General features: G+C 46.9%; 1 protein-coding gene across 10 annotated transcripts in view; it reads left to right on the top strand.

Moving 5' to 3' along the window:
- The window catches only part of ATF7IP (activating transcription factor 7 interacting protein), a 673891-nt gene extending 647304 nt beyond the window's left edge, over positions 1–26587 (top strand). For all 10 annotated transcript variants that reach the window (XM_086958904.1, XM_086958898.1, XM_086958874.1 and 7 more), the window contains one exon: positions 22543–26587. In XM_086958904.1, the coding sequence (XP_086815030.1) occupies positions 22543–22959 (417 nt within the window). In that variant the 3' untranslated portion in view covers positions 22960–26587. The remainder of the gene's footprint in view (positions 1–22542) is intronic.
- Positions 26588–27098: the final 511 nt, after the last annotated feature.

Raw genomic sequence — 27098 nt, 5'->3', positions numbered from 1 at the left:
GAATCTCCCCATCAGATATGACCTCCTCAAGTAACACCAGGAAACTCTGTCATCCCAATCCCAGACATCTTAACCTTGCGGTTTGGCTCCTGAAATGCTAGTATTTGGGTACCTACAGTTCTCCAGTATTGATATTTCATAGATTCACATTCTCTTGAATCATTCCCTGCCGTCAGATTTGAGTCCCACGGTACCATAATAATGCAGTAAGTATTACTTCATAGGCTGTAATAGCAATGAGAAAGTCAGTTTAAAAGCCTAGTTCTTTTTTTGTTTTTTTTTGCTAAAAGACCAAACTTGAACTATAATCAATCAGGTGACAGCACCCTCAAAACATTCCCAACAGAGGCGGAGTCACTCCGAATTTCTACTGCACGCCGTGTGAAGGGACTCTCCTCCCTGAGCTCTGCTCAATTTCTCTAGATAATACTTCTTTGTGAATCATCCAAGATTATATTTCATGTTTCATTTCTGTGACACTGCCACTAATATGTCGGAGTAGCAGAAAACAAGGTTAAAGACTACAAAATATGTCTAACCTTTTCCTCAAAAACTCCCATGTTCAGAAAGATGAGGCTATTATTGGGACTACAGAAAGTGAAGTCTGTCACGTCTGATGAGGACAGTGAGGATTCTTTCACCTCGCAGGAAAGGTCAACGGTAGCAGCTGTGTCAAGGGCAGAAAAGCCATAAAAAGACTTACCATGAGTCTTCACAAGGCGCTTCTCACAGAGAGCAAAAATTGGTAAATAACGTCCTCAGACGCAAACCCTACAACTCCCTCGTCAGCCCGTCACTATAGCAGGGAAATCCTTATAATCTGAAAATTCGGCATCCACTGAAAAACAGCTAGCAAAATAATTGTTAACAATTACAACATCGACGACTACAACCATGTCTACTATTACAGCATCACCAATGGCAGACTGCCTCATCCACAATGGTCAATGACCTCCTCTACGATGGCCCCGGTATACAAATGGCATCATCTACGACAGTCTCAACTACGGCGGCCACATCTATGATGGTTATTCGGCGATGGTAGTCTACGACCGCCTCAATTATGATGATCGTCTACGACAGCCTCATCTATCTACGATGGTGTTCTGCGACAGCCTTGTCTATGACTGTCATCTTCAAAAATCTTGTCTACAATTGCCTTGTCTACGACACCATCATCTATGACAGCAGCCTCATCTACAATAACCTCATCTACCATAACCACATCTATGATGGCCTCGTCTACAACAGCCTAGTCTACGACTGCCTCGTCTTCGACGTAGGGCTCGTCGACGACCAACATTGTCGATGTCAGGCTAGTTGTCTGGTTCTGCCTCGTCAACAACTGTCCCTGACAAAATAAATGACGACAAAAGCACCATAGCCGTCAACAAGAAGAAAAGACACTTAATCCAGAATAACTTAATGTCACAAGTTAATATGAGCATGTCCACTATGGTTAACAATATATGGAGAGGCAATATGTGGAGCAATTTCAACACTTCACTCTGCTTCGAACTTCGGAGCATGGGTCGGGTCCATGTAGCTCTAGTTCTAGACCTACAGAGCATGTTACAGGATTACTACAAACACTTTCCCAAGCCTGCAAGCTCACATTGTGTCCAATATGTCCGCTTCCACCGATGCTCCTGCACTGAAAGAATGATCCAAGTGTCAAATATTGCCATGCTTCCCAGCAACAACACATTCACATCTGGTGATGATAAAGAGAAGGCCCACAACCGGTGGATTCCTCACCAGATGATTCTTAATGGTTTCCATATCCAGCAAACAAGCAATCTGTTTGTTTTCTTCTTATAATTTTAAGTAGAAAAGATGGGAAACCTATACAGATTGTCTTTATGTCAAGAAAGAATTGCAAGTATGGAAAACCTTGTCACTCATATCCTTACCTAACCAGCAAGAAGACATTCCCAACTTTGTTCAGTGCTACTGTATGGGCTGCCAATTCCCTGGCAATACAGGACAGGTATAACCACCAGATGTGGTCTAACATTGCCACATACATAGAATTTCTACAAGAAGACCGAAAGGGCAGAAACAAAAGCAAACAATAAAAGATTCTGCAGGGGGAATGAAACATCCTCATCAGAAAACATAGATTGCACTATAGATATATCTTCAATAGGATTCCCACAATTGGCAGAGACAGTGGGCCTTAGACAACAATGTTGATTCAAGGCCACAACTTTTTAACCTGAGGTGAAAATGTATCTAATAGTCGCACCTTACCATGGCGGCGTTCTGTTTGGCTAGCACGTTGACAGCGCCTTGCAAGCAGTGAAAGCCGACTGACACCGCAAGATCTTTTGGCACATTATAATTTCGAAAGAAACACCCTTTTGAGGGACCCACAAAAGACACGTATCTGTATCAAACATGATACCAGAGGTATCAGGCTTATCAACCTACTCAGTAGCGCTTGGGCTAGTTTACCTACAGTAACAACGTTCTGGTGCTTCTTACCCCATCCTGTGGGAGAAACAATTTTTAAAAAAGTGTTATCTATGGCGTAAAATAGCATCGGACAAATAAGTCCTAGAGCTCAGAACATATGGTCAAATGGTACAGTTCACCCAGATTCCACCCACCACTCTACCAAAACGAGGGCGCCCACCTCATCTCCATCTGCTTTGGGAAGGAGTGCTAGCTATGCTAACCAAAGGTTCCATACAGAAAGGTCTACATTCTGAGCAAGGAACAGGCTTCTATTCTTGGTTTTATCTTCATACACACGAAAACAGAGGATTGGCGATCCATCATAGACCTCGGGAAATTAAACCAGTATTTCCAGAAACAATCCTTCTCCAACACCACATGACCGCTCTGAATTTATAGGATTCATACTTCATACTTTCCACCCACACATCAAAGTTCTCCCATTTGGCTTCACGTCAGCTTCGTGCTCCTGTGGCAGCTTTTTTTCCGGAAGGACTGTCATCAGGTATTCCACTACCTCCACAACTGGTTGATAAAAGCACCAACAACATTTCAAGCGTCCAAGGCCACAGAGGCTTGCCTAAAGTTGTTTGTCAAACTAGGCCTCCTTGTGAACTATCAAAGATCATCAAATCCTCCATCCAAGAAGATACTGTGTTCCTGGGCCGCAACACTAGATACCATCCTAGACAAAGATTTTCTATCCCAATACAAGCAGCAAAGGCTCTTGTAACTTGCTCTCGTACAAAAAAATATTCAGTGCATCTGTACAATTAGTTTCTGGGCATCATGTCATCAACTATCAATATGATCTCTCTTGCACACCTGAAAGTGAGTGCCTTAAAGGAACAGCTACCAAAACAATAGATTCAAACAAAAGAATTGTTCAAGGGCCTGGTGAATTTCACACAGGTATGAGATCTAGCCTGGTAGTCCCAGACCTCCCACCTGTCAGGGGACCTCACGTTCTTACCTCAAATACCTCACTTTGAAATGACTACGGATGCCTTCCTGGTGAGCTAGTGCCATCATCTACAGAACCTGCAAAGTCTCCGCTGCAGAAGAGCATGCATATCAGTCGCCTGAAGCTTAAAGCCATCGAACTCAGTCTCCAAGCTTTCCTGGCAGTGGTCTTCGTTGTTAGTTCGCACGGACAATACCGCCAGCATGCAATATATTAACAAACAAAGCGGCAAAAAATCACTGGCGCTGTCCAAGGAAGATCAGGAAATCTGGAGTTGGCTTACAACCAATGGTTCATATAATGTTTTTCCTGTGTGTGTGGCAGTGTAAGGTCGATGTGCACTGCAGCCAAGGCTATGTTTGCCAGTAACCAGGGAGCGTGTGTGGGTGCTGCGCCAAATATCACTCCAAATTTGTGCTTAATAAAGGGAAAAGGCTGCATTTTTGCACATACAGCGCCATGTGAAGAGTGTTAAGGCAGGTTTGCAATTTAGATACACAGGTCATGACATGAATTGCCAGTCCCTTTGTGGCGCTGTGGTTCGGTAAAGACACACATTCAAACGCTTGAAGCTTGCAGCTGGTTTGTAAAACTCCTGATCTGTTGGTTCTGTTTATTTCACGCTTCACAACCTGCCCGTGGACCAGGCTTGTGGAATGAGTGGTATGAAGTGGTAACACAATGCTCGCCAAGAAATGATTCCAAATTAATGTATAGTCAGTCATTGATGGAATAATCCTGTGATAAAACCTAATCGTCATATGTATCCGTCGCTGCAATGACAGAACACACAATATTCCTTCCTTAGTTTTAAAGTGCTTTACACAAATTGTAACAAACCTATTTATTATCCCAAAATTATCACATCTTTACGAGAGGCCAATACGCACCACTTGGTAGCATTTTAATTTGGTGCAAAGGTCAGACATGATACTGAATAGCACTTTAGGCAAAATCATCTGAATTTGTTTTTAACTTCTCCTCAAACCCTAGGGTGCAGGTGCCCAGGAACAAATACTGTCTATGCAGAGAAACCCCTGGCCTACTTTTGAAAAGGTGCTAGTAGCACCACTTGGGAACTGCTGGTGCCGTCTGTGATTATACTGCCCTGTTGGCATTCATTGCAAAGTCAGATTGATCACTGTCCCATCTCCCTGAACCTCCAAGAGCACCTACACAGAGAGAACTCCCTAATTTTGTAATTTAATCAGTGGTGTACAGCAGGGGAGCGCTAAAATGGTAATCTGACTTATTATTTCATGCATTTTCCAGTCTCTACAAAATGCCTAGAAAGCAGAGTTTAGGACACAACCTTCGTTTTGTTGGCCACGCCCCTTTAGAGAACCCCCCCCCCAGTTTTGTCATCCCACTTAAAGACCTGCTCATAATTACCCTGATATTATGAAAACATCTCACACAGCACTTTGAAACCTTGGCAGCTATGGTGGTATATTTATTTTCTTAATAGAGCTGGGCTGCGGGGTGATTGTGTGCCTTTGTTTAACATTTTCATGTTAATCGCAGCACCCATCCTGAGCTGCAATAATCATGAAAACTTTAACAAATGCACACAATTACCCCCCGCAGCCCCGCTTCACACACGGCCTTCCCGCTCAGGGGGACAGAGGTGCATGCACACGCACCTTACAGGGAACAGTGCTTACAACCCACAATAACTCTTAGGGCCGAAAATGTTCCCGGGACTAGCAGTCTCTTAGCAGACATGCTAAGCAGAACTGGAAACAGCCTCCACAAATGGGAGTTTGATCAGTCGGCACTAAATATGATCTTCTCATTCTGGGGCAAACCGGCTCTAGATCTCTTTGCAACAAACTAAAACCGCAAATGCCACTTCCTTGCTAGTTGGCACCCACAAGGACAGAAGTAGGTCATGGTTGCTATTCCCGCTACTTTCTGGTTCCCAAGAAAGACGAAGGCAGCTGTCCTATCCTAGACCTGATCCCTCCCAATTTCTTCTTGATAGAGAAAAATTCATATTGCTCGCTCTCAAGTCCTGCCTGCCCTGGACCCGGAAGACTAGATGGTAGCATTGGACTTGCTGAACGCATACTTCCACGTTACCGTCCTACCTGCCCGAAGACCATGCTTACGGTTCATGGTAGACCATGAGCATTTTCTGTTCACCGTGCTCCGCTTTGACCTTACCAGCGCCTCTCGGGTATTCCCCAAGGTGATGGCTGTGGTTGCTGCTAATCTGCGGTGATCAGGGATGTCTGTCGATGGCTGGCTGTTGAAGTCGGGCTCACGACAGGCGGTCATTTTCCACCTCCTGACCACGGCGGACCTCCTGCTTCACTGGGGTTCACAATCAATGTGCGAAAGTGATACCTGATCCCTTCTCAAACATCTGCTTTCATCTGGGTTGCTCTGGACACCGTGTATTTTTGGGCTTAACCTCATGACCGGCGAGTCCAGGATATTCTGGCTATGATATTGATGTTTCAGCATCTATCCTAGATTTCGGTGAGACTGACTCTAAGGCTGCTGGACCTCATTGCCTTCTGCATCTTGCTTGTGACGCATGCCGACTGGCATACGCGGGCTTTGCAGTAGGATCTGAAGTGCCACTGGGCGCAGCATATGAGGAATATCTCCGACATGGGCCAGATCTCGGAAGGCACTGCAAAAAACCTGCAGTGATGGCCAGTGAACGACGATTGGGTTAGAGGCTGTCCCCTCTCACTTCCCCTACCCGATCTGACAGTATTGACAGATGCGTCACTCCTGGGGTGACGGTCTAGCAGAGGTGGAGATCAGAGGACTCTGGTCTCTGGCGGAAACCTGACTACACATCAACCTAGTGGAGCTCAGAGTGATACGATTCACATTGAAAGCCTTTCTACCATCTATCAAGGCAAGCCTAGTGCAGGTCTTCACGTACAACACCACGACCATTTGGTACTGCAACAAACCGGATAAGGTGGGGTCGTAGACCCTCTGTCAAGAGACCCTGTCACTGGACATGGCTGGAATGTCAGGGCATTTCCCTGGTGGTTTAACATGTGGCACGCTCTGAAAGCCAGAGCGGAGAAACTCTGCCAAAGACTCCTAATGGTTCATGAGAGTGGGGTCTCCAAACCGAGGTTGTGCAAGGTCTCTTTCAGCAGTGGGGAGAGCCTTGTTAGATCTGTTCGCCGCTGCAGAGAATGCGCAATGTCATCTGTTCTGCGCACTGCAGTTTTCATGGCGGCTCTCGCTCGAAGCCACTTTTCGTCCCAAGTGAAGCTCCAACCTCTTCTATGCCTTTCCGCCAATACCACTCCTACCCAGATTTCTCATTAAAGATCATGAACGACCCAGCCCAATTCATCCTTGTGGCTCTGGACTAGGCTCAGAGAGCCTGGTATCCTGAACTGTTGAACATGTCCATATCCTCCGATCAGGCTGCCTCTTTAGGAGGATCTTCTGTCGCAGGGGAGGGTTCCCCACCATGAAGATTGAACGGAGACAGTTGACAGCTTTTGACCTTGCGCCCTAAGTCTGTAATGTTATCTTGACAGCTTGGAGTCCCTCCACCATGACAGTATAAGCCGGCAGTTGGAGCAACTTAGTGGCATGATGTACAGACAAACAGGTTGACTGACCCCTTATCTGCACCCCTTTCTCAGGTTCTTTTGTTTATCTTTACCCTGCCCCAGCAGGGCTCTGCTTTGGCATGTTGAAGGGTTATTTCTTTGCTGTCTCTGCTTTTCTGCGACTGCCAGAATAGCCTTCCCTTTTCAAGTCCCTTATTGAAAATATGTTGCTTAAAGGTCTACAGCACATGTTCCTTCAGCTTCCTTCATTATGCCTCAATGGGACTTCAATTTTGTTCTTACTTTTTTTATGTGTGCTTCCTTTGAGCCGCTTCATAACTACCCTCTGCGGTTCCTCGCCATCAAGACATCCTTTCTGCTGGCAATTACATTTGCCTGGAGGGTTAGTGAACTGCAGGTGCTGTCATCTCAGCTTCTATACATCTTTTTACCCAGACAAACTGGTCCTTCGGACTCGAGCATCCTTATTGCCAAAGGAAGTTAGCCTGTATCCCGTAGGCCAGTTCATCACCTGGCCTACCTTTTATGCTCCGCCTCATCCTGATAAGGAAGAGGAGAGACTCCACCGGCTGGCCCCAAAAAGAGTGTTGTCGTTCTACCTTGACCGCACATGACCATTCCGGGTGGCGGATCAACATGTCGGAGCCAAGAAAGGAAAGGCCATGCAGAAACGAACTATCTCCCACAGGATTGTGCACTGCTTTAAACTCTTAGCTGCTAGACCCCCCTGTCACAGGCACTTTTTCCACACACTCAAGTGAGGTATCATTTTACTCTGGAGACAAAGTGGAATGCTGGGTGGTAGGAAATTTGTGCAGTCTATTGCCCAAATCTTCCCCTCTGGGGGGCGGAAAGACTGTGTCCATTTTGGGGGAAGGTGGGGGCATTGGCATGCCCATTCTGGGCAGCCCCCATCCCTACACTAAGAAAAAAAATGAATCTCTGGTGTCGAGTGGGCTTACTGCCCCCTAACCGGCAGAAAGACAGTCCCTTTTGTGTTTGGGATGTTGGGGCATGCCCATTTTAGACAGCTCCCACCCCTACATATTACAATAAAAATAATCCCTGGTGGCTAGTGGGCCTTAGTTTGTGATCAGTGTTCATTGTTTCATCACTTTTCTGGCATGGAAAGTCGCTAAAGTAACTCACATCAGCACGCCGTGTTAGAGTCTATATAGGTACCATGCACGTCACATCTGGTGTGGCTGGCGCGTAGCCAAGCAATGCCACTTACTGGCAAGCAGGGGTACTGTTACAAAATATTCCATATCCAATCTGACGCCTGGGGATATTCCAAGGTAAGGAATCTGGGGCTAGTTAGAGTCTCTACCGGATACGGCATTACCGAAGGTAAGTAACTTGTTCTGCAGGTACATAACTAGTTTCTTGTGTCACAACGAACAACTCAAGGTTAGTAGTCTGCTATTCAGTATCAGCGGTTTACAAAAGTGGCAGGGAATAAATTGAAAATAAAAATGCAACAGGAACGCGACAGGGCTGCCCCTGTCCCCACTCCTAGTCGCCCTGGCTGTGGAACCTCTGGTGACATGGGTATGCAACAACCCTATGCTCCGAGGCTTTGAGAGGCCACAGTTGCAACCCGACAGCATAGCGCTATATGCGGATGATGTCCTTTTCTTTATGACCGACCAACGGATTTTGGGCCCACGAATCCTGCAGATCCTTTGAGTATTTTGGTCAGATCACCGGGCTCCATACTAACCCCTCTAAATCTGTGCTGATCCCAGTATGCGGACACCAGGGACAAGGTACCTGAGCGGCTCAATTGACCCACGAGACCGAGGGCTTTAAATACCTTGGAATCTTCATGTCACCTTGTTCAAGGATTTCATGGGTGCATAATATAAATCCACTTGTTGCCAGTCTCTGAGATGAGACAAGAATATGGCCCCCTCTCCCGCCCTCACTGTAAGGGCGCTCAGTGATTTTTAAAATGGTCTCTTTACCTAGAGTATTATACCGGCTGCAGAACTTTCCATATCACACACCGCGATCCTGGTTTGCACAAATAAATGCCATCCATAATAAATTCCTATGGAATGGTGGGATGGTTCGGGTGGCACTACATACCTGCGCCCAATCGACCTTTTGCGGTGGCATTGCAGCAGCGGATGTATATTCCTATTATGCAGCCTCCCGTTTATTAATCATAAATGAATGGTGGTATAGCTCCCCAACAGACCCGGCTATTATACAGCGCACAGAGCCTAGACTTCCTACCTCATGCCAGCAGAACAGTGGTTCGGCTCTTGTGGTACACGGTTGGGTAGATGGGTTGGTGTGGCCGCCTGACCCAAGCAACACGACCTTGTGGTATGGTACCCATCTACGCCAGGTGGGGTCTCCAACGGGATTCCGCAAATGGGACCTGGTGGGCATATCCACACTGGGGATGTTATGCAGCGCACTACTCTAAAATTCTTCCACCAGTTACAGGTTGAAATTCAGTTGCGTAAGATGCAATTTTATAAATACCTCCAATTGTGCCACGCACTTACCCCCATGATTTTCTCGTTGGACACCCTGGCGGAGTTCCACCCGCTTGGGGCCACCTTCTCATGGTAGACCTGGCTGCAGATAAGATCCGCCCGATCTATCAGACCTTAACGACACTCAACAGAACACTAAATAAGACTAGAAGGGTGTGGCAGGACGACATTCCAGACTCCACAGATGACGACTGGTTGAAGCCAAAGCTAGCCCCTGTGGAACGGCTGTGCCTTCACAATACTGCCTCATCCAATATTAATACATACACCGTGTATACTAGACACGTCTCTGGAGGATGGGGGTCATCCAATCCCCCCGGTGTTTACGTTGTGAAAGGGAAGAGGGAACCTTTATACATAAGGTCTGGAGCTGCACAGCATTACAGCCCGTCCGGCGCACAGTCTCAGTCTGATTGGGCAGGGTATTGTCCTAGGATCTCCCCTATAATCCAAATTTATTTCTACTACATAGCACTGACAGGATGGGCGAACCAGTCAAAACCGCACCTGCTCTGCCTGGCCCTCACTATTGTTAAGTGCAACATCGCCCATTTATGAAAGGGGGCATCTACCCTGACATTAGGGAGCTGGAGAAAAGACCTAGACAGATGCATGGGAGCAGAGATTGCGGTGTTCCCAGCACGAGGCTGCCTCCAGAAACACAGGAAAATATGGTCCCGAAGGGCAACATATCGGGGTATAGACTTTCTTCCCCTTCCCTATTAGACCCTCTGATGGGAGATTCTTGCCGCGCTCCCCTGAATCAGTCACTCCTATGGCAGGCCTTGACAATCCTGAAGGCAGAGTGCTTGGAATCGTGTGAGATGGTGCTCTGGCATGAGCTGAGCCCGTTTGCAGCTTGCGGAACCAAGTCCTAATAGCTGTTCCATGATAACGCATACCATATACTCTTAAGTGCATTATAATCCTCGCGGTTAAATGCTATCTTTGGTATCGCTTTATCAAAACATGTCGAGTAAGGTGTCATACGAATTGGAATACTAACCCCTCGCCAATTCTGGAAACGGGGTTAGCATTCCACCCTTCTAGAGGGACACGACATGTATGTAACTGTGAACCCCAGTTAAAGTTAACTCGAGCCTCAGCATCACAAAATGGATGCTGCCACCACAGACCCGAGTCTGACCCCCTGCAGCTGGGAGTCCTTCCAGCGAGGGGAGCTTGGACAAAGGGTTTCCTGTCAGGGGCGGTGCTAGCACCATCCCAGACAGGGTTTTGTGTATCCTGGGTAGGCAGGGCTTTACAGGAAGGTGACTGAAAGTGGCACCCCGGTGCTCACTACGCATCTGCCGGCTAGAACCAGTTCCAGGGGCACACCAGCCCCTGGCCTGGGGAAAGTCCGGCATGGGAGAGGGGTGTAACCACCCCCCTTCCTGGTCCCACCCCTAGGGCAGGACCTAGTCGCGTACCCACCCCTTTCTTTAGGATAAAGGCAGGAGCGGGACCCTTCCAAATTAGATCATCTTTGAATCAAGAAACTACTTTCTATGAAAGGAACTCTCGACTTCTTCTCAAGATTTCTCCCTTGTGGCTAAGGAGTAGTCACCCTGCATCCGCAGGCACCATCTAAGAACTCTGCGGTTTGCTGCACGTCCTTCCTCCGGAATCCGACTGACCAGCTCGACGAGACCCGGCTTCCCTGGCACCTCTGACCTCTACCTACCTCTACAGCTAAGCTGAGAACCGTAGGTGCGACGAGACCTCGAGGGACTGGCCATCATCAGAACTGTACGACTTCTATCCAGCACGACCGCTGAGGGATCCTCTGGTGAGTGCTTTGGGGTCCGAGAAGCCCCGACCCTGAGCAGCTCCAGCACCGAAGTCCAGCCCCCCAGCATCCACGAGATCTGCGTGGGGCCCTTCTGCTTTTTGCTGCTCACCGCGTTGTCTGGCTACTAGCCCGCTGGCTTGTGGCCTTCCCGACGACGCCCGACGACATCACCACTGCTAGTCTGGTTGCTCCAGACTGGCCCTTGCTCCCTTCCAAAAGAGGAGCACCCCGGACCCTCCTGGTCCACTCCAGACGCCATTTTAGGTCCACCGCGTGGGCTTGAATTTGCCAAGACTTGTTGCCCCAATCCTGGGTCCAGCGGCGTCGACGGCATCAACCATCGTGGGACAGCTCGCACCTCCATCCTGGTCGCCGACAACGCCTCCTGGTCCGTGAGACTGCAGAGCCCAGCGTCGCCCACTCACCTGGTCGAGGTGACTACCATCCGGTGCCATCCTGGTGCCCATCTGATCACTGGCTAGTGATTAAGAACTTGGTCCCCTCTGCTTTCAGGTGTCATCCGTCTTCGATCCAGGCTTGGATCACTTCGAACAATCTTCACTGGTCGCCTGCCAGCAACTCTTTCTTCAGGCTCCTGGTTCGTCAACGAGGATTCCCGACGTCTTTTCAGACCTATGCAGCCGCAGCCCCTGGGCTAGGTAACTTCGGCATTTCGGTGTCCCAGCATAGCCTCACTATCCAAGGGTCCAGATCCACTGTCGTTTTCGACTTACCTTATCGGGTTCGCCTGAGAACACTAACTTTGCTTTTACTAGCTCCCATAGACTTTGTCCCGCATCCCGCGTGAGAGTGCACACTCTGCACCCGAGTCCCCTAGGCCTCCTACTAGTAATCTGAAGGTTCAGTAACGTAGTCCTAGCGATTCCAAAGCCTATTAGTACAGTACTTACCTGCTAGTAATTTCGCATTCCACTTTCATAGTATATGGCATTTGTGTAAATTGTGCAACTTAAAGTATTTTCGTAAGAGTTTTGTTGTGTGCTTAGTACCCTGTCCTCATAAAGAGTACAGGGCTGTTGTGATCTAAATAAATACACTGTTTATTTTCATAACACTTGTGTGGTGTCCTTTCACTTGGTGTTCAAGGAGTATATGTGATGGTATAACAGCTGGCTTAACACGCCCTCTAGAGTTTAGCCCGAAGACTGCTCGTATCCATGCTACTAGGATAGCTGGTCTATAAGGTTGACTTACAACCAATCACCATAAGGGTTGTTTGGACTGATACATAGTACTCACTAGAATAGTGAACACTGAATATCAGGCCAACTTCTCACACCCCTTACCTTAGAATTACCCCCAGGCGTCAGACTCAATCCGGAAACGTTTTTCATCAGCATTACCCCTGCGCGTCAAAGGTGGCGTCGGTCGGCTCCGCATTCGTAGTCGCCGGGATGACGTTGCAGTAGCTATATAGATGTCAGGAACCATTCAGTCAGTTCTCTATACAACACAGGACATTCCCGCTCCAAGAAGACATCCAGGGTTGTGGTGAAACCAAGGATGGTGAACTTCTGGGTAAATGTGAATTAGCTGGGGAATTCAAGATGGTCGCCGCCATTGCCGTGGTGACAAACCGGCGACGTTCTAGTCTCTTGCTATCTCTAAGAGCGAGCGCGCTGATAACTGCGCACTTCAAAATAGACTTTACCGTGAGTGGCCGTAATTCAAGGCGCTCACAGGAATTTCGAGTTTTAGTGTTTCCTGAGAGAACAATTCATAGTTTCATTCCTGAATATCTTCGTCCAGAGTCGAAGCTGGTTATAAGCGGTGAGAACCAAGTCAGTGAGCGGTTCTCGTTTATTCGACGTTTGAGTGAAGAGAAGTCCGTCGAGAGCAGGTTGCGCTTGACAGCTGTTCAAGCAAGAGTCTAAGGAGTTTGTGAGAGAGACTTTCAGAACTTTTCCTGAGGAGAATTATCCTCGACTCACAGTTCCATCTCTTCAGTGTGGACAAGGCTGCAAACATCAGAGGATAGTAAGCTGGCATCCACCGGAGGACCAAGTAAGACTTTTCAATTGCCTGGAAACAAATCCAGTTCCCCAGAGCTACCCCATTGCGCTACCCTATCTCTTTCCTCCCTCTCTTTCCTTCCTAGTTCCTTTTTGCGCGCTTCATCTAGAGCTCAAGACTGTCTCCATGAACTGTATGACTGATTCAGCATCCTTGTGAACAGACTCCCATTTACAGCAACGTTATCATTGAAGAAGGTAGGCGAGAGAGTACAGGGGGGTGGTGTCAGGGAACCTTTCCTCTAGTTCCGTCACTAACGGGGTGTTCTCCCTTTTTCAGTAATCTCCACTACTTCATGGTAACCATTCGCAACCACATACAGAGAGGGGCAAGACTCTAAAGACAACTGGTAGGATAAACTGGATTTGTGTATTATATGCCCAGGAAGTGTAGTTGGAGTTGCTGCATTGTCTTTCTCTCTTTCCTCTGTGCATTAGGAACCCAAGAGTAGTCCTGACCACCAGTAGAACATAGAAGGACTAGTGGGCGCCAGTTGTCGTTGGAGTGTCTCTCTTTTCTGTCCACTTCCCCTTTCCCTGTCTCTGGTGCCGTTGCTCGTGATGCGGCGTCACCGGGGATAGGGCATTGGGAGCTAGCATCAGTTCTGCCTCTGCGAAGAATCTGGGACCTCACAATAGACACCACCCTCGCACGCTGATGTCAGTTCTTTCTTTTTCCGCGCTAGCCAGCCCAGATCCGAAGAGAGCAGTACCTCCAGTCACTTTTTGACTGACTTTTTTTCGACACCGTTTTCAAGTCTTCGACTCTTGGTGCACGTCAGGGATGCCCGACTTCAAGGCTTGCGGTTCCTGTAGCCGACTGATGTCGGTGACGGATCCGCACCGCGTGTGCCTGTTTTGCATGGAGTGCGACCATGTCCCCAAATCATGCTCCGACTGCCTGACCATGGATACAGGGTCTTTGCGGGAGTAGTCCTGAAAGCTTCGGCCACGGTCGCGGAGGAGGTTGAGGGACCGGTCGCGCAGTCATCATCTCTACGGCTTCGTGTGTGGAGCTCAAAGGATCGACTCAAGGTTTCCCTCTCTTCCCAGGACCCGGAGCGACCCCTATCCAGCTTTGCAAATTTTACGAAGCGATGCATGCTGTCTTTTTGCAGCCCTACTCCGCCGGCGCGCCTTCGGGCTCTGCAGACTCGGCTTGGGGTCCTAGGCCTTTGACGGCTGCTACGGCACGGGCACCGCAGTGTTCCCTTGGATACAAGCCTGGATCCGGACCGGCGCCGGTCGACCACGCTACACCTCCCCCGTGGTCGAATCCACTGGCACCACGTCTGCAGCTGACGCCGGTTGTGTCCACAGCCGGCATCGACCCTGGCCTCCACCTCAAGGTAAATACAGAGCTGGAATGGTGTCAACCGATGCCGGATCCGGTGCCGACGGTTACTTTTGTGCCCCTGTTCTACCCTTGCTCTTTGAGACCAGATTAGCAGCCAGAGGAGGATTAGGAGCACTGGTAAGGTCTGGAGACCCTCTAATGACCAGTTGGGCTATGAACCGGACTGGAGAGAGGAACTTGGGGAAGCCAGTGGTCGGGATACATCACCAGACTGGCATGTTGTCTCCTCTTACCGTGGCTAAGGAGGAGGGTGCGTCTTACGCCGTGGTGTTGCGTAGGGCGACCGAGGCTCTCAACCTCGAGCTACCTACAGTAGCAGTCAGGACTAACCTCCTGACAAAGGTGCTTCAACCGGCAGCGAGCTCCTCTGAGCCCCTGCTACTGTTTAATGAAGCCCTCACCGACATCCTTTTGGGCACCTGGTCCAGGCCCAACACAGGGGCTCCTGTGGCTAGGATGATTGACCGACGCCACCGCCTGGCTCGGGGTGACCTCACTTTCCTCTCCCAATGCCCCACCCCTGAGAGCTTGGTGGTCCAAGCCTCCACCTCCAAAGGTTCATTCCCAAACACACCACCTGATAGGGAATCCAAAAAGCTGGACCATCTTGGGAAGAAGATGTTTTCTTCCTCCAGCCTGGGACTGCGGTCGGTAACCACTGCATGTCTGTTAGGCTATTACACCCACTCCGTGTGAGATACAGTGGCCCAGGTGCTGCCCCCAGTGCCCGGAGGCGGCCCAGGCCGTACTCTCCTGTGCAGTTGCCGAAGGGAGAGATGCAACAAAGTTTACCATCCGCTCTGGGCTAGATACCGCCGACTCACTAGGCAGGACAATTTCCACGCCGGTAGCCCTTCACCGCTACTCCTGGTTGAGGTCGACTGGTTTTTCAGGAGATGTCCAATCCACTCTAATGGACATGCACTTTGATGTTCGTCGGCTATTCGGCGACAAGACAGACATTGTGCTGGAGTGCTTTCAGGACTCTCAGGCTACGGCTAAGTCCTTGTGCCTCTCCACCTCCCGCCCTGCGCAGTCTGCCTTTTGCCCCTTTCGTGGTTACGGAAGGGGTGTCCCGCCATGTTCCGCCCAGAGCCAAAGGCTAGTGCAAGCTGTTCAGCCCCTGCACGGTCAGGGACGTGGGAACCACCGCTGTAGTTCTGGGGGCCAGAGGGTGGCCAGTCCACCACAGCACCCCCAGCAGCACCCTTCAAACCCTCCTTTCAGACCACCAAACGCCAGAGGGTGGCAGTATTCACCATCACCTCCCCCACTGGCGCACCATCACGTCGGACAGTTTCGTTTTTTACATATAGTCAAAGGGGCTACTCCCTCTCCTTCTAGACTACCCCTCCATCCATGCCACCTCAGTATCATCGCATGCCAGAGGATCATCTGGCCCTTCTCCAACAAGAAGTTTCGGCACTCTTGGTCAAGGGAGCCATTGAGCGCTTTCCTGTCCCAGAAGTAGGGTGTGGTTGCTATTCCCACTATTTTCTGGTGCCCAAGAAGGACAAAGGCTTGCGTCCTATCTTGGATCTCAGGCACGTCAACCGCTTCCTCCGGAAGGAGCAGTTCAAAATGTTGGTGCTCGCTAAGGTCTTGTCTGCCCTCGACCCCGAAGACTGGATGGTAGTGTTGGACTTGCAGTACGCTTATTTTCACATCCCCGTCCTACCGGCATTTCCAACTGTTCATGGTAGGCCAAGAGCTTTTTCAGTTTACCCTCCTGCCCTTTGTCCTTACCAGCGCCCCTCGGGTGTTCGTGAAAGTGGTGGCGGTGGGCGCAGCTCATCTGCGCCGATCAGGGGTTCCAGTCTTCCCCTATCTTGACGACTGGCTGTTGAAGGCGGGCTCGTCCCAGGCTGTCGTCTCCCACCTCCAGACTATGGCCGGCCTCCTGCATTCGCTGAGGTTCTCTATCAATGTGCTGAAGTCACATCTGACTCCCTCTCAGAAGCTCCTTTTCATCGGAGCGGTTCTGGACACAACACAGTTTTGGGTCTATCCTCTCAAACAGTGAGTCTGGGATATTCCGACTATGATTCCGATCTTTCAGCCTCTATCCCGGGATTTGGTCAGGATGACCCTTAGGCTACTGGGCCCTATGGCCTCCTGCGGGTTGACCATGCCAGATGGCATATGCAGGCTCTGCAGTGGGACCTGAAGTTCCAGGGGGCACAACATCAGGGAAACCTGTCCGATTGCGTCCAGATCTTGGAGGGCCCTGCACACCAATTGCAGTGGTGGCTATCGCACCACGATTGGGTTGGCGGCAGATCCCTCTCCCTGCCCCAACCGGAGTTCACAGTGGTGACCGATGCATCACTTCTGGGATGCGGCAGCCACTTGGGGGAGGCAGAGATCAGATGCCTCTGGTCTCCGTCTGAGTCCGGGCTCCACATCAACCTTCTGGAGCTTCGGACGATTCGTCTTGCACTCAAAGCATTCCTTCCCTCTGTCCGGGATAGAGGAGTGTTGGTGTTCATGGACAACACCACCACCATGTGGTACTGCAACAAAGAAGGCGGGGTGGGGTCGTGGACCCTATGTCGGGAGATCCTCCGCCTTCTGGACATGGCTGGAACATCAGGGCATATCCCTGGTGGTTAAACACCTGGCAGGTTCCCTGAACACCAGGGCCGACTAACTCAGCCGCAGGTGCATGATGGATCATGAATGGCGTCTTCACTCAGAGGTGGTGCAAGGTCTCTTTCGGCAATGGGGAGAGCTTTGGTTAGATCTATTTGCTACAGAAGAGAACGCACAATGTTAGCAATTCTGCATGTTGGAATTTCCAAGGCGGCACTCGCTAGGCTATGCTTTTCGTCACGAGTGTAGTTGTGGTCTTCTAAACGTCTGTCCGCCTATACCACTTCTGCTCAGAGTGCTAAAGAAGATCAAGCGCAACCGGGTCCAAGTCAATCTTGTGGCTCCGGATTGAGCACGAAGAGTCTGGTATCCAGAGCTGCTTCATATGGCAATCGATCCTTCAATCTGTCCGCCTCCTCGGGAGGATCTTCTGTTGCATCAGCAGGGGATGGTCCTCCACCCGAACCTGTCTAGCCTCCACCTCTTTGAGTGGCAGCAGTTGACGTCGTTTGACCGGCCTCCCGAAGTCTGTGATGCTATCTTGGCAGCCAGACGTCCCTCCACTAAGACGGTATACGCCTACAGATGGAACAAATTTGTAGCATGGTGCACAGCAAAGACTGTGGATCCCCTTTCCGACCCTCTTTCTGAGATTCTCTTGTTCCTCCTTTAATTGGCCCAGCAGGGCTCTGCTCTGGGCACTCGAAAGGGCTACCTCTCGGCCATTTCAGCCTTCCTGATCAGTCTTCTCTTTTCAAATCCCCTGTTGTAAATCGCTTCCTTAAGGGCATTACTCATCTTTTTCCTCCTGTTCCCTTTATAATGCCCCAGTGGGACTTGAACTTAGTCCTTACATATCTAAGGTGCACTCACTTTGAGCCGCTACATAACTGTTGTTGTAAGGGCTTTTCTTGTCTTCCACCTTTCCACATTGTCTTTCCTCTTTGTTCAGTCAGTGTTGAATGATGTCACAGAATGTGATGTGACTCATGCGAGTCAGTTGACTCCTGACTGAGCTGAAAGAAGCAGCTCCTGGTGGGGCCTTCATACCATCTTACTTGCTGGCCTACCTACTTACCACCTCTGTACTTCAACCTGAGAGTTGACTCCTGGCTGAGCTGAAGGAAGCAGCTCCTGGTGGGGCCTTCATACCATCTTTAACATTTTGGCGACGATCTGGTCTTCTAAACCTGCGTGGCCTCCTATCCTATGGACTTACTCTTGAAGTACCTGATATACAGCAACTAAGAGTTCAACTATACTGCAACTTCATCCAAGAACCCAAGCTTGAATCATCTATGCACTACCTTCTGGCAGCCCCAGCCCCACCAGTGACCAAATCACACCGGTCCGCCTCAACCTGAGCGTGCCAGTCTTTCCCTCACTTCAAGCTTGGTGAGTTCCCCTCTACTTGTGCCTCATGGTGTTATATTTATCCAGCATCTTTGCTACTTCTAGCTCCTGTGTTCCTAGTGCAGTGAAGGCACATGTACTTTGTTCCCTGATTCACGCAAGTTGAACTGCCTTATTTTACAATGGCTCTAACAATTTACTGCATGTTTGCCCTGCCCTGTGTCATATTGGGTATCCTATTTGTCATTCTGGGATATTGAATTGCACATTCTGGACACACTGCCCTTGGCGCTTCATATTTATTTCCTCAACATGATTTTGCTATTTTTATCGGAGGCTTTCAGCGTTCATATTCCTTTATCAACTGTCACTATTGACGCAGCACTGGTACCACTGGTGTGATGCTTGGTGACTTTGATATCAGCCAGTCTGAGTACTTTACAAGCATGTTATTTTATTAAAACACTTTGAAAAGGACAATTTTTTTGTTTTTACTCAGACCGCTAGAATATATACTCCGTTTTTTTTCGCCCTTGTGACAGTTTAACAACCGTCACTTCAACATTTTGAAAGTTACGCAGTTCCTTGGACAATGCTGCGTACTGGCAGTTAAGTGTGCAATTCAAATATACTGTGCGGGGATGAGCGCGTGCAGTTCTACCTGCATCTTGACTTCTGTGTGCTTCTGTCGATCTCTCCTGTGACGTGCTTCTCTCCTTCCACATCAGTAACGCTGCGCTGCAACATTTGGTGCATATTTTTGCCAACAGCCATTCAGCATAGCGTCAAATACGTGCCGCCATCTTGCGGTTGGCACTATCGACGCTGTCATTTTGCCAATCGCGTTTTCTATTTTGATGTGTTTTTGGTCATTTTCGGCAAGCTTCTATTGCAACATGATTCTACGAAGTTCAGCCAGCGTCTTTGCAGTGTTTCGGACTCTATCAGCAGCTTTACTGGTGGAAGCCAAGCAGTACACTTTTATTTCATTTTTTTTTTTCACAATACTTCAAAGCTTCATTTTTTTCACTGTGAGCCACGATAGCCATTGTGTACCTGGTTATTTTTCTTCAATTACGACATTCCAGTCATACCTTCAAACTTCTTAATTATCTTTTGGTGTTTGTAGCTATTCGACACTTAATTATAAACTTTTTCTACAACTAAGATACTGTACTTTTTTCTTACTAGCATTTGCACGCCTTCTTGCTACTACTGACTAGAGTGAATACTTTTCTTATTTTATTTTATTATTTTTTCATTGGACATTATTTATTTTCGCATTAGACATCCCTCACCAAAGTCATGCAGACCCATGGTGTCTTATTTTGGCTTATTGTTTTCTGGTGACTCTTTACTTTTCTCATAATTTATTTAGTTTTAATGTTTGAATCTTCATTCCTTACGGTCAATGTTATTATATTCTTTACATGTAAGAAATTCATTCTGCAGGTGTAATTATTGCATGCCCTATCTGTTATGGGAGTTTGTTCTCCTTTATATTCTTAGTTGGAGGTTACTCACCTTTACCTGCATTGTTATTCTTTTCTTGTACTTCTTTTTCATATATATGTACCCCACTATTATTCTTCGACTTCTGTTTTCTTGGGGTTTACTTACTTGAATTCATATATACGTTCTTTCTTCGTGTAATGTTTACACTCTTCTGTTCTAGGCCTAGTTTTTTTGTTTTTTTTCTGATTGTATTCTGTTGTTTTACCTGAGACGTCAGGTGTACATTCATGATATGTTTGATTCTATTTCTTCTTTATCTTCTTTACATTCTCTCGATATTTTTCTGCGATGTGTAGGCGTACATTTTCAGCTTTTACACTGTTCTTTTCGGATTGCCTACGTTCTACATTACACATACTTACATTCTTTCTCGTTCTGTGTTATGGTCCCTTTAGTTTGCAGCGCTGGCTCGCTGTTTTCTCCATTTCACTTTACGTTGTGTTTGCCTTGACGTCAGGCGTACAAGTTTGGTATGTGTTCTGTTCTTTCAAGTTTTCGGCACATGTTCTCTTGATTTTGCTGTTCCCTTGTGAAAAGGGGGATGGTGTTCATGCCTTAGTTTTGCTACTATACTTGTGCTTTTTCTAGCATTTCAATGTTATTGCATCTTTTCATTTCTGCATTCTACGTAATACTTATTATTACGTTTTACATTGTTTTTTATCTTTTATTCTGATATTACTTATTCTTCTTTTCTTTCCCTTTGTAAAGAAAGAGGATATGTTGCAAGGTCTTTTCTTGTCTTCCTCCTTTCCACCCTGCCTTTCCTCTTTGTTCAGTCTGGGGACATTTAGAATGTTGAATGATAATACAGAATGTGATGTGACTCATGTGAGTCAGTTGACTCCTGGCTGAGCGGAAGGAAGCAGCTCCTGGTGGGGCCTTCTTACCATCTTACTTATTGGCCTATCTACTTACCACCTCTGTACTTCAACCTCAATAAACATTCTCACTTGGAACTACTACTTGGACTCCAGTGCGGTATTTACTTTCAACAACTGTCCTCTCAGGTTTCTGACCTTAAAAACTGCTTTTCTGGTGGCCATCACCTCTGCGTGCAGGGTGAGTGAGCTCCAAGCACTTTCTTCTAAGCCTCCTTTTCTGACTGTTCATCCGGACAAGGTTGTCCTCCGAACTCGTCCGTCCTTCCTTCCCAAAGTGGTTGCTCCTTTCCATGCTGGACAGACCATCGCTTTGCCTATGTTCTTTCCGCCTCCGCATCCTTCCAAAGAAGAAGAGAGACTCCACAGTCTGGATCCAAAACATGCGCTTTCCTTTTACTTGGATCGCACAAAACGAATCCGGGGGATGACCAGCTCTTTGTTGGCTACGTGGGCGCCAAGAAAGGTCCGGCCGTGCACAAACGGTCCATTTCCAGATGGCTCGTTTTGTGCATCAAAGCTAGTTCTTTGACAAAGAAGGAGCCTCCAGTGGGGTTGCGCGCCCATCCCTCCAGGGCGATTGCAGCTACCACTTCTTTGGGACGTGGAGTCCCCCTTAATGACATCTGTTAGGCTGCCACGTGGGCATCACTGCACACTTAAACAATACACTACTGCCTAGACCGGCAAGTTCGGAGAGATGGCTTCTTTGGCTGTTCTGTTCTCCCGGACTTCCTGGTGTGAACTTAGTTCGCAGACCCACCTCAGGGGTTGGTATTGCTGGTGTATCTATTCTACGTTAAGGAATTATAACTTTCAGATGAACAAGTTACTTACCTTCGGTAATGATATATCTGTAAGAAACATAGGTTATAGATTCCTTACCGCCCCACCCATCCTCCCCGTTCTGCGAACTGACTTCTAGGGTTAAGGACTTCCTTTCAGGGCCCTAATTTTGTGCACCAGTGGTCGTGTCTTGCATGGCTCTGCCCTTCTGTCGTGTACAGAACTGACGTTAGCGCGCGAGGGCATAGTCTATGTAGCTACCGCAACGTCATCTCAGTAGTCACGACGACTAACACGGAGCCAACCGACGGCATCTTTTGAGGCGCAGGGGTACTGCTGACAAAACGCTTTCCGGATCCAGTCTAACGCCTGGGGATAATTCTAAGGTAAGTAATCTATAACTAACCTATTTTCCTTACAGATATATTGTTACCGAAGTTAAGTAACTTGTTTGTTTTGCCGTTTATAACATATACATGCTTTGTACATCCGAATCATTTTAGTTTTTATTATGTATATGCTGGGCTGCGGCCCGACTGTACCATGGAAATTCTATAAAATGTGTTATAAAAAAAATACAATAGGAAAGCAGCAATGGGAATTCTGCATTAAAATAGCACCAGTGTTTAGAGGTGGGCGTTGTATTAGCAAGGTCTGTTATATCAAATCTGTAATGCCACAGACTGTTTTTCAAGTTTAAACCGTATACCATTGTTAATCTTCTGTTGTTCTTCATATGCAGGAGTCTGTTCGCACTATTCATCCTGCCCCTCTACCTGAAGCACCACAGCCACAGCGCCTTCCCCCAGAAGCAGCCAACACCAACCCACCTCAGAAACCGCACTTGAAACTGGCTCGTGTACAGAGCCAGAATGGCATTGTTTTGTCTTGGAGCGTTTTGGAGGTGGACCGTAGTTGTGCCAGCGTGGACAGCTACCATCTGTATGCCTACCACGAGGACCCTACAGCCTCAACACCTTCGCAGTGGAAGAAGATTGGTGAGGTAAAGGCACTCCCCCTCCCAATGGCCTGCACTCTCACCCAGTTCGTCTCTGGCAGCAAGTACTACTTTGCAGTTCGGGCCAAGGATGTGTATGGTCGATTTGGAGTTTTCTGCGATCCGCAGTCTACCGATGTTATTGCCACACAGAACAGCTAAAATTCCATCACCTTTTATTGGCCTGGTATCAGACTCTTTTTTTCTATAAATAAACCTTGTGCATGATAGATGTATGTAAACACTACATCCATCTCCAACCAAAAGTCAATAAAGTATCGAATAGAGAAGACCTATTTTCTTGGACTATTTCAAGCGTGGTTGTGTTTAGTTCTAAAAACCACTTCTTCCTGTCCCCAAGCTAGATCTCTGCACAGACTTGGATGGCATTGCAGAGCTAGGTGGGGCACAAGCTTATGAAGCACCTTTCCGCCTGCCAAGAATTTGTACCAGCTGCTTTTTGAGCAGTGTTGAACCTTCCGAGAAGGCAAAATAACATTTAGCAGGAGCGTGCGACTGTGCTCATGATGGATCACAAACCGTATGCCCTCGGACAGTGGATGCGTAAACGGTCACTAGTTTTGTTATATTGACTAGTTAGGATTGTGGACAGCACTGGTCTGGTGTTGGGGCTGTTGGGGCAGATAGCAAGTTCTGTGACACCTGCTGTCACCTTCCAGTCCCATCTCTTGACGTGGCCTATTGCTGCTTCTTCATTCCAAGTTTGCAGTTGGCTGCTTGTGTTGTAGGGTTTTTTATTTACATGTTTTTATTTGGGTGGAAGGCCTGTATTCGGTCAAAGACTTAAACCCCTTCCACCTTTACTTTGGTTTAAAATTTGTTTGTGCCTTAATACATTGAGTACATGTTACTTTGAATTCACTACACCTATCACCGCCCCGTTTTTTCATTTGTTTCTGCTTCAACAAGTTCTAATCTGAAGGATGCTGGTTCCAACACAGGATTACATCCAAATGCTAAACACCATCATTTTCCTACCATCTGTTCGTGGAAAAAGCAGCACATGTATAAGTATCAACTCTATAAGCTGACATGCTGTAAATCTACCTGGAAACCTGATTGGCTATAAATATGTGGGACCTAGTTAGCTTGCCCTGGGGGCAAGTTGAGGCAGAACAACTTTTTGTTTGTGGAAGCAAATTTGCGACCAGGAGCTTTATTGGCGTCAGGCATTTCAAAGACACTTTCTCTGCACTAGTCTTGCTGTACTGTTTGACATGAAAGAGTGGTTTGCTATCACGAGAAGGTGTGTGTGTGTGTGTATATATATTGTACATTTTGAACAGAAAGTAACAGTGTTTTGCACACCTGACCGTTGGATATTAAACTGTGGTGATCATCGGATTAGTTCCAAATGTTCTCTTAACCGTAAGGCTTGTGTGTCGAATAAAGCCTCAGGTTTTAAATGTATAATCTCCCTGGAGCTGTAATGTTCGAGTTTACACACAAAGTGCATCAGAGCTATGGCGGTGCGGGTCCGGTCAGGAACACTTTGTATTGTCAAACTGTGTCAATTCGTAACAGTCTCTTCCAACTGTGTGCGTGTTAGCCTGAGGAGGAAAGGCTCACCTCTCGATTTCCAGCGCCTAGGCCAGTGGTTTGATCTATTTTAAAATGTAGTAGTAAAAATGTCTGTCTGAGTAATTCATATGAAAGCCGGTTGCCCTTACTACACTTGTGCTATTAAACACCAGTATCCTACTGAGAGCACAGAGTGGTGGAATTAAAAAGCAGTCTCCCTGTACGTTTTATGTACTTAGTGCTGCCCTATTCCTAAACAACTTCCAGTTGCAGTAAAAATGACTTGTATGACCAAAGGGATGTGCTTTGATATCTGCAGTGAGTTTTTTGCTCTAGACAGTCATGCAGTTGTTTACTGCTATACCTTCTCTGAATGCTCATTTCATATTTACTCTGACTTTCCAGTCACACCGAGTGAGATTAGATGAGATCAGTCTTTGAGCACTCATCCAGCTGAGTGATATTACGCACAATGATAATCCGTTACTGCATTTAACGTCCAGATATCTGTGGGAAGCTAGGGCTGACTAAAAAGTCAGCTTTTATATTTTCAAAAGTGTTCATTATAGAAGTAGAGCGAGCATGATACACAGTGCAGATTCCTTCTTCCCAATATTTCAACTTTGTTTTTCTAAGATTTTCAAAGAGCTAGTTTTGGTAATTCTCGTGTTGGTTGCCTGATTTTGAAGTCTTGAACCTGTGCTTTGTTTTGATCTTGCAAACGGTTAAATCCTCACTATCATTGAAGCAAAAGTTTTGTCTGTATTCGAAAAAATGCAAGGGGTTAGAAGGAAACCGGGGAGATGGTTCCCACAGTTTCTCCACAAAGGCTTGATGCCTACCTTCAAGGTCGTCATATTGTTCCTTGCAATATCTGCAACTTTTGATGTATATTTCATATCTATTTGGCTGATAAGGTGCTGGTGCCTTGTGATGGAAAGCAGAGGTGATATTTGTAAGGGCGTGGTCTTGAGCAGCGTATGTGCCGACCTTACCCAACTCTGTTGGTACATTGTCTGTTGTGTAACGTTCTTGTGTTTCATAATGTAACCTAAAAAGAAATGTTCCATGGTTTAAATCTAGATTCACCATAAGTTGTTTTGTGCCCGGTTTCATTCTCATCAATGATCTGGAATCAACACATGTGCTCCAATAATTTCATATTTTGTTTTGATTTATTATTGATGGCCTACTTGTTAGTTTGTTTAAGAACTGACTAAATGCTGGTTCGTGTGAAAGTTAATATAAAAACGAAAGTAAATATAAAAACGTTTGTAGTTTGAAAGTGTTGGGTCTGGTACATGTGACTGAATTTCTCAGTCACAATTGCATTCTGGACAGTCATCTCTAAAGTTACAGTGCAACTAGAATAATCAGTACCTCCAGGTCACCTTGCTAGTTGCATCGGTGTAGGCTACTTCAGCTGAAGGAATACAGGGTTTGCCAGTCTTGTACTTTCTACAATAATTTACCACTATGATGTGAAAGGACAGTTTGCTTCGCTAAAAGGCTTCGTAGCATTGATACATGCTTGCTGAGTCTCTCTTCTTAACTTCTTGAATGATTACAGTGGTGCTCCAGTATTTGGACGGTGCAATTAACAGCATAAAAGAAGTAACACTCTGCAAATATTGTGGTTAAATGTCCCTCTTCTGGAACGAGAATTACCCTTGCATAAATTTAAAGGTTTCTTATATTTATGTATTTTTTTATCTTCCTGAAGACCCAAAGCGGAAGATGAGAAAGTCAGTAAATTAACATTGTGTATCCTCAGGAACATGATTGTTTTCATTTGTCTGTCAGAATCATTGTCATGTAGAGATATGATTGTTGCATTGCAAAGCTTTGAGGTTTATATGTAAGTGCTGCCAGGCTTTTAAATAGTGTAAATAGCTGAAACTCGATGGCTCTAGCGTCCTGTTCTCTTCTGCTTTTCTATATTTTCCTATCCTTCTTTCAAACTCCCTTGTAAATCCCCATGTAATAAAAGCCCAAATAAAGCAGAACATAAACCTATGTCCAATCCCTTTTGGGAGATAAACGACTAACACAAATTTTCAAGCTGACTCTGTAAATAGAGATAATGTTGTGATGTCCCAGCCTCAGATTGGAACTGGTTGAGTGAGTTTTCCTTGTTCTTTTGTACGTTACATAGATTAGTATCTGTAGAAGTGTAACTGTAGTGGGATTTTGTCAAATAAGCCTGACATTTATACTTTGAAATAAACTACTGGGTTTTTTAAATATATCATGTGCTCACTTTGGTAGTGGTTTTTGCTAGCACGTAAAACTGAGAGGATTAGAGCCACCCAATTGGTTGCCAGATGCCTTTCATTGCTTTTTCCATTAATGGTGCTTCTGGATGCACTGTTCTACAGAAATAAATAAAATGGAAGTCATTCGTATGATCTGCTGTCCCAGAGACCACAGCTTTGAGTCCTGCCATTTCATCTTTTTTCCACTTCCCTGTATCCATGTCACTCTACACTCTACTCTGCTCATCTGCTGTTTTGTAGACATTATTTCCCGTTAGAATTGCTGTTGAATTAATAAGATTCATCTTATTTTAATCTAACATGTTCCTGCACTGTTACGGGAGATTTTGCAGTTTTACTGTTAAGGTGCTCTGTTGTCACAGAAAACAGTCCAAAACACCCACATCTCCTCTGCATGCCATGCTTAATTACTATCTACACTGTGGAAAAAATGCCCTCTTGCCAATTAAATGATCATTTATATTGTGTTTCTGATGGATATTT

The sequence above is a fragment of the Lissotriton vulgaris genome, chromosome 1_1 (genome assembly GCF_964263255.1).
Source record: "Lissotriton vulgaris chromosome 1_1, aLisVul1.2, whole genome shotgun sequence".
Classification (NCBI taxonomy): domain Eukaryota; kingdom Metazoa; phylum Chordata; class Amphibia; order Caudata; family Salamandridae; genus Lissotriton; species Lissotriton vulgaris.
The sequence above is the reverse complement of the archived record's forward strand: the minus strand, read 5'-3'. Positions and strand labels throughout refer to the sequence as shown.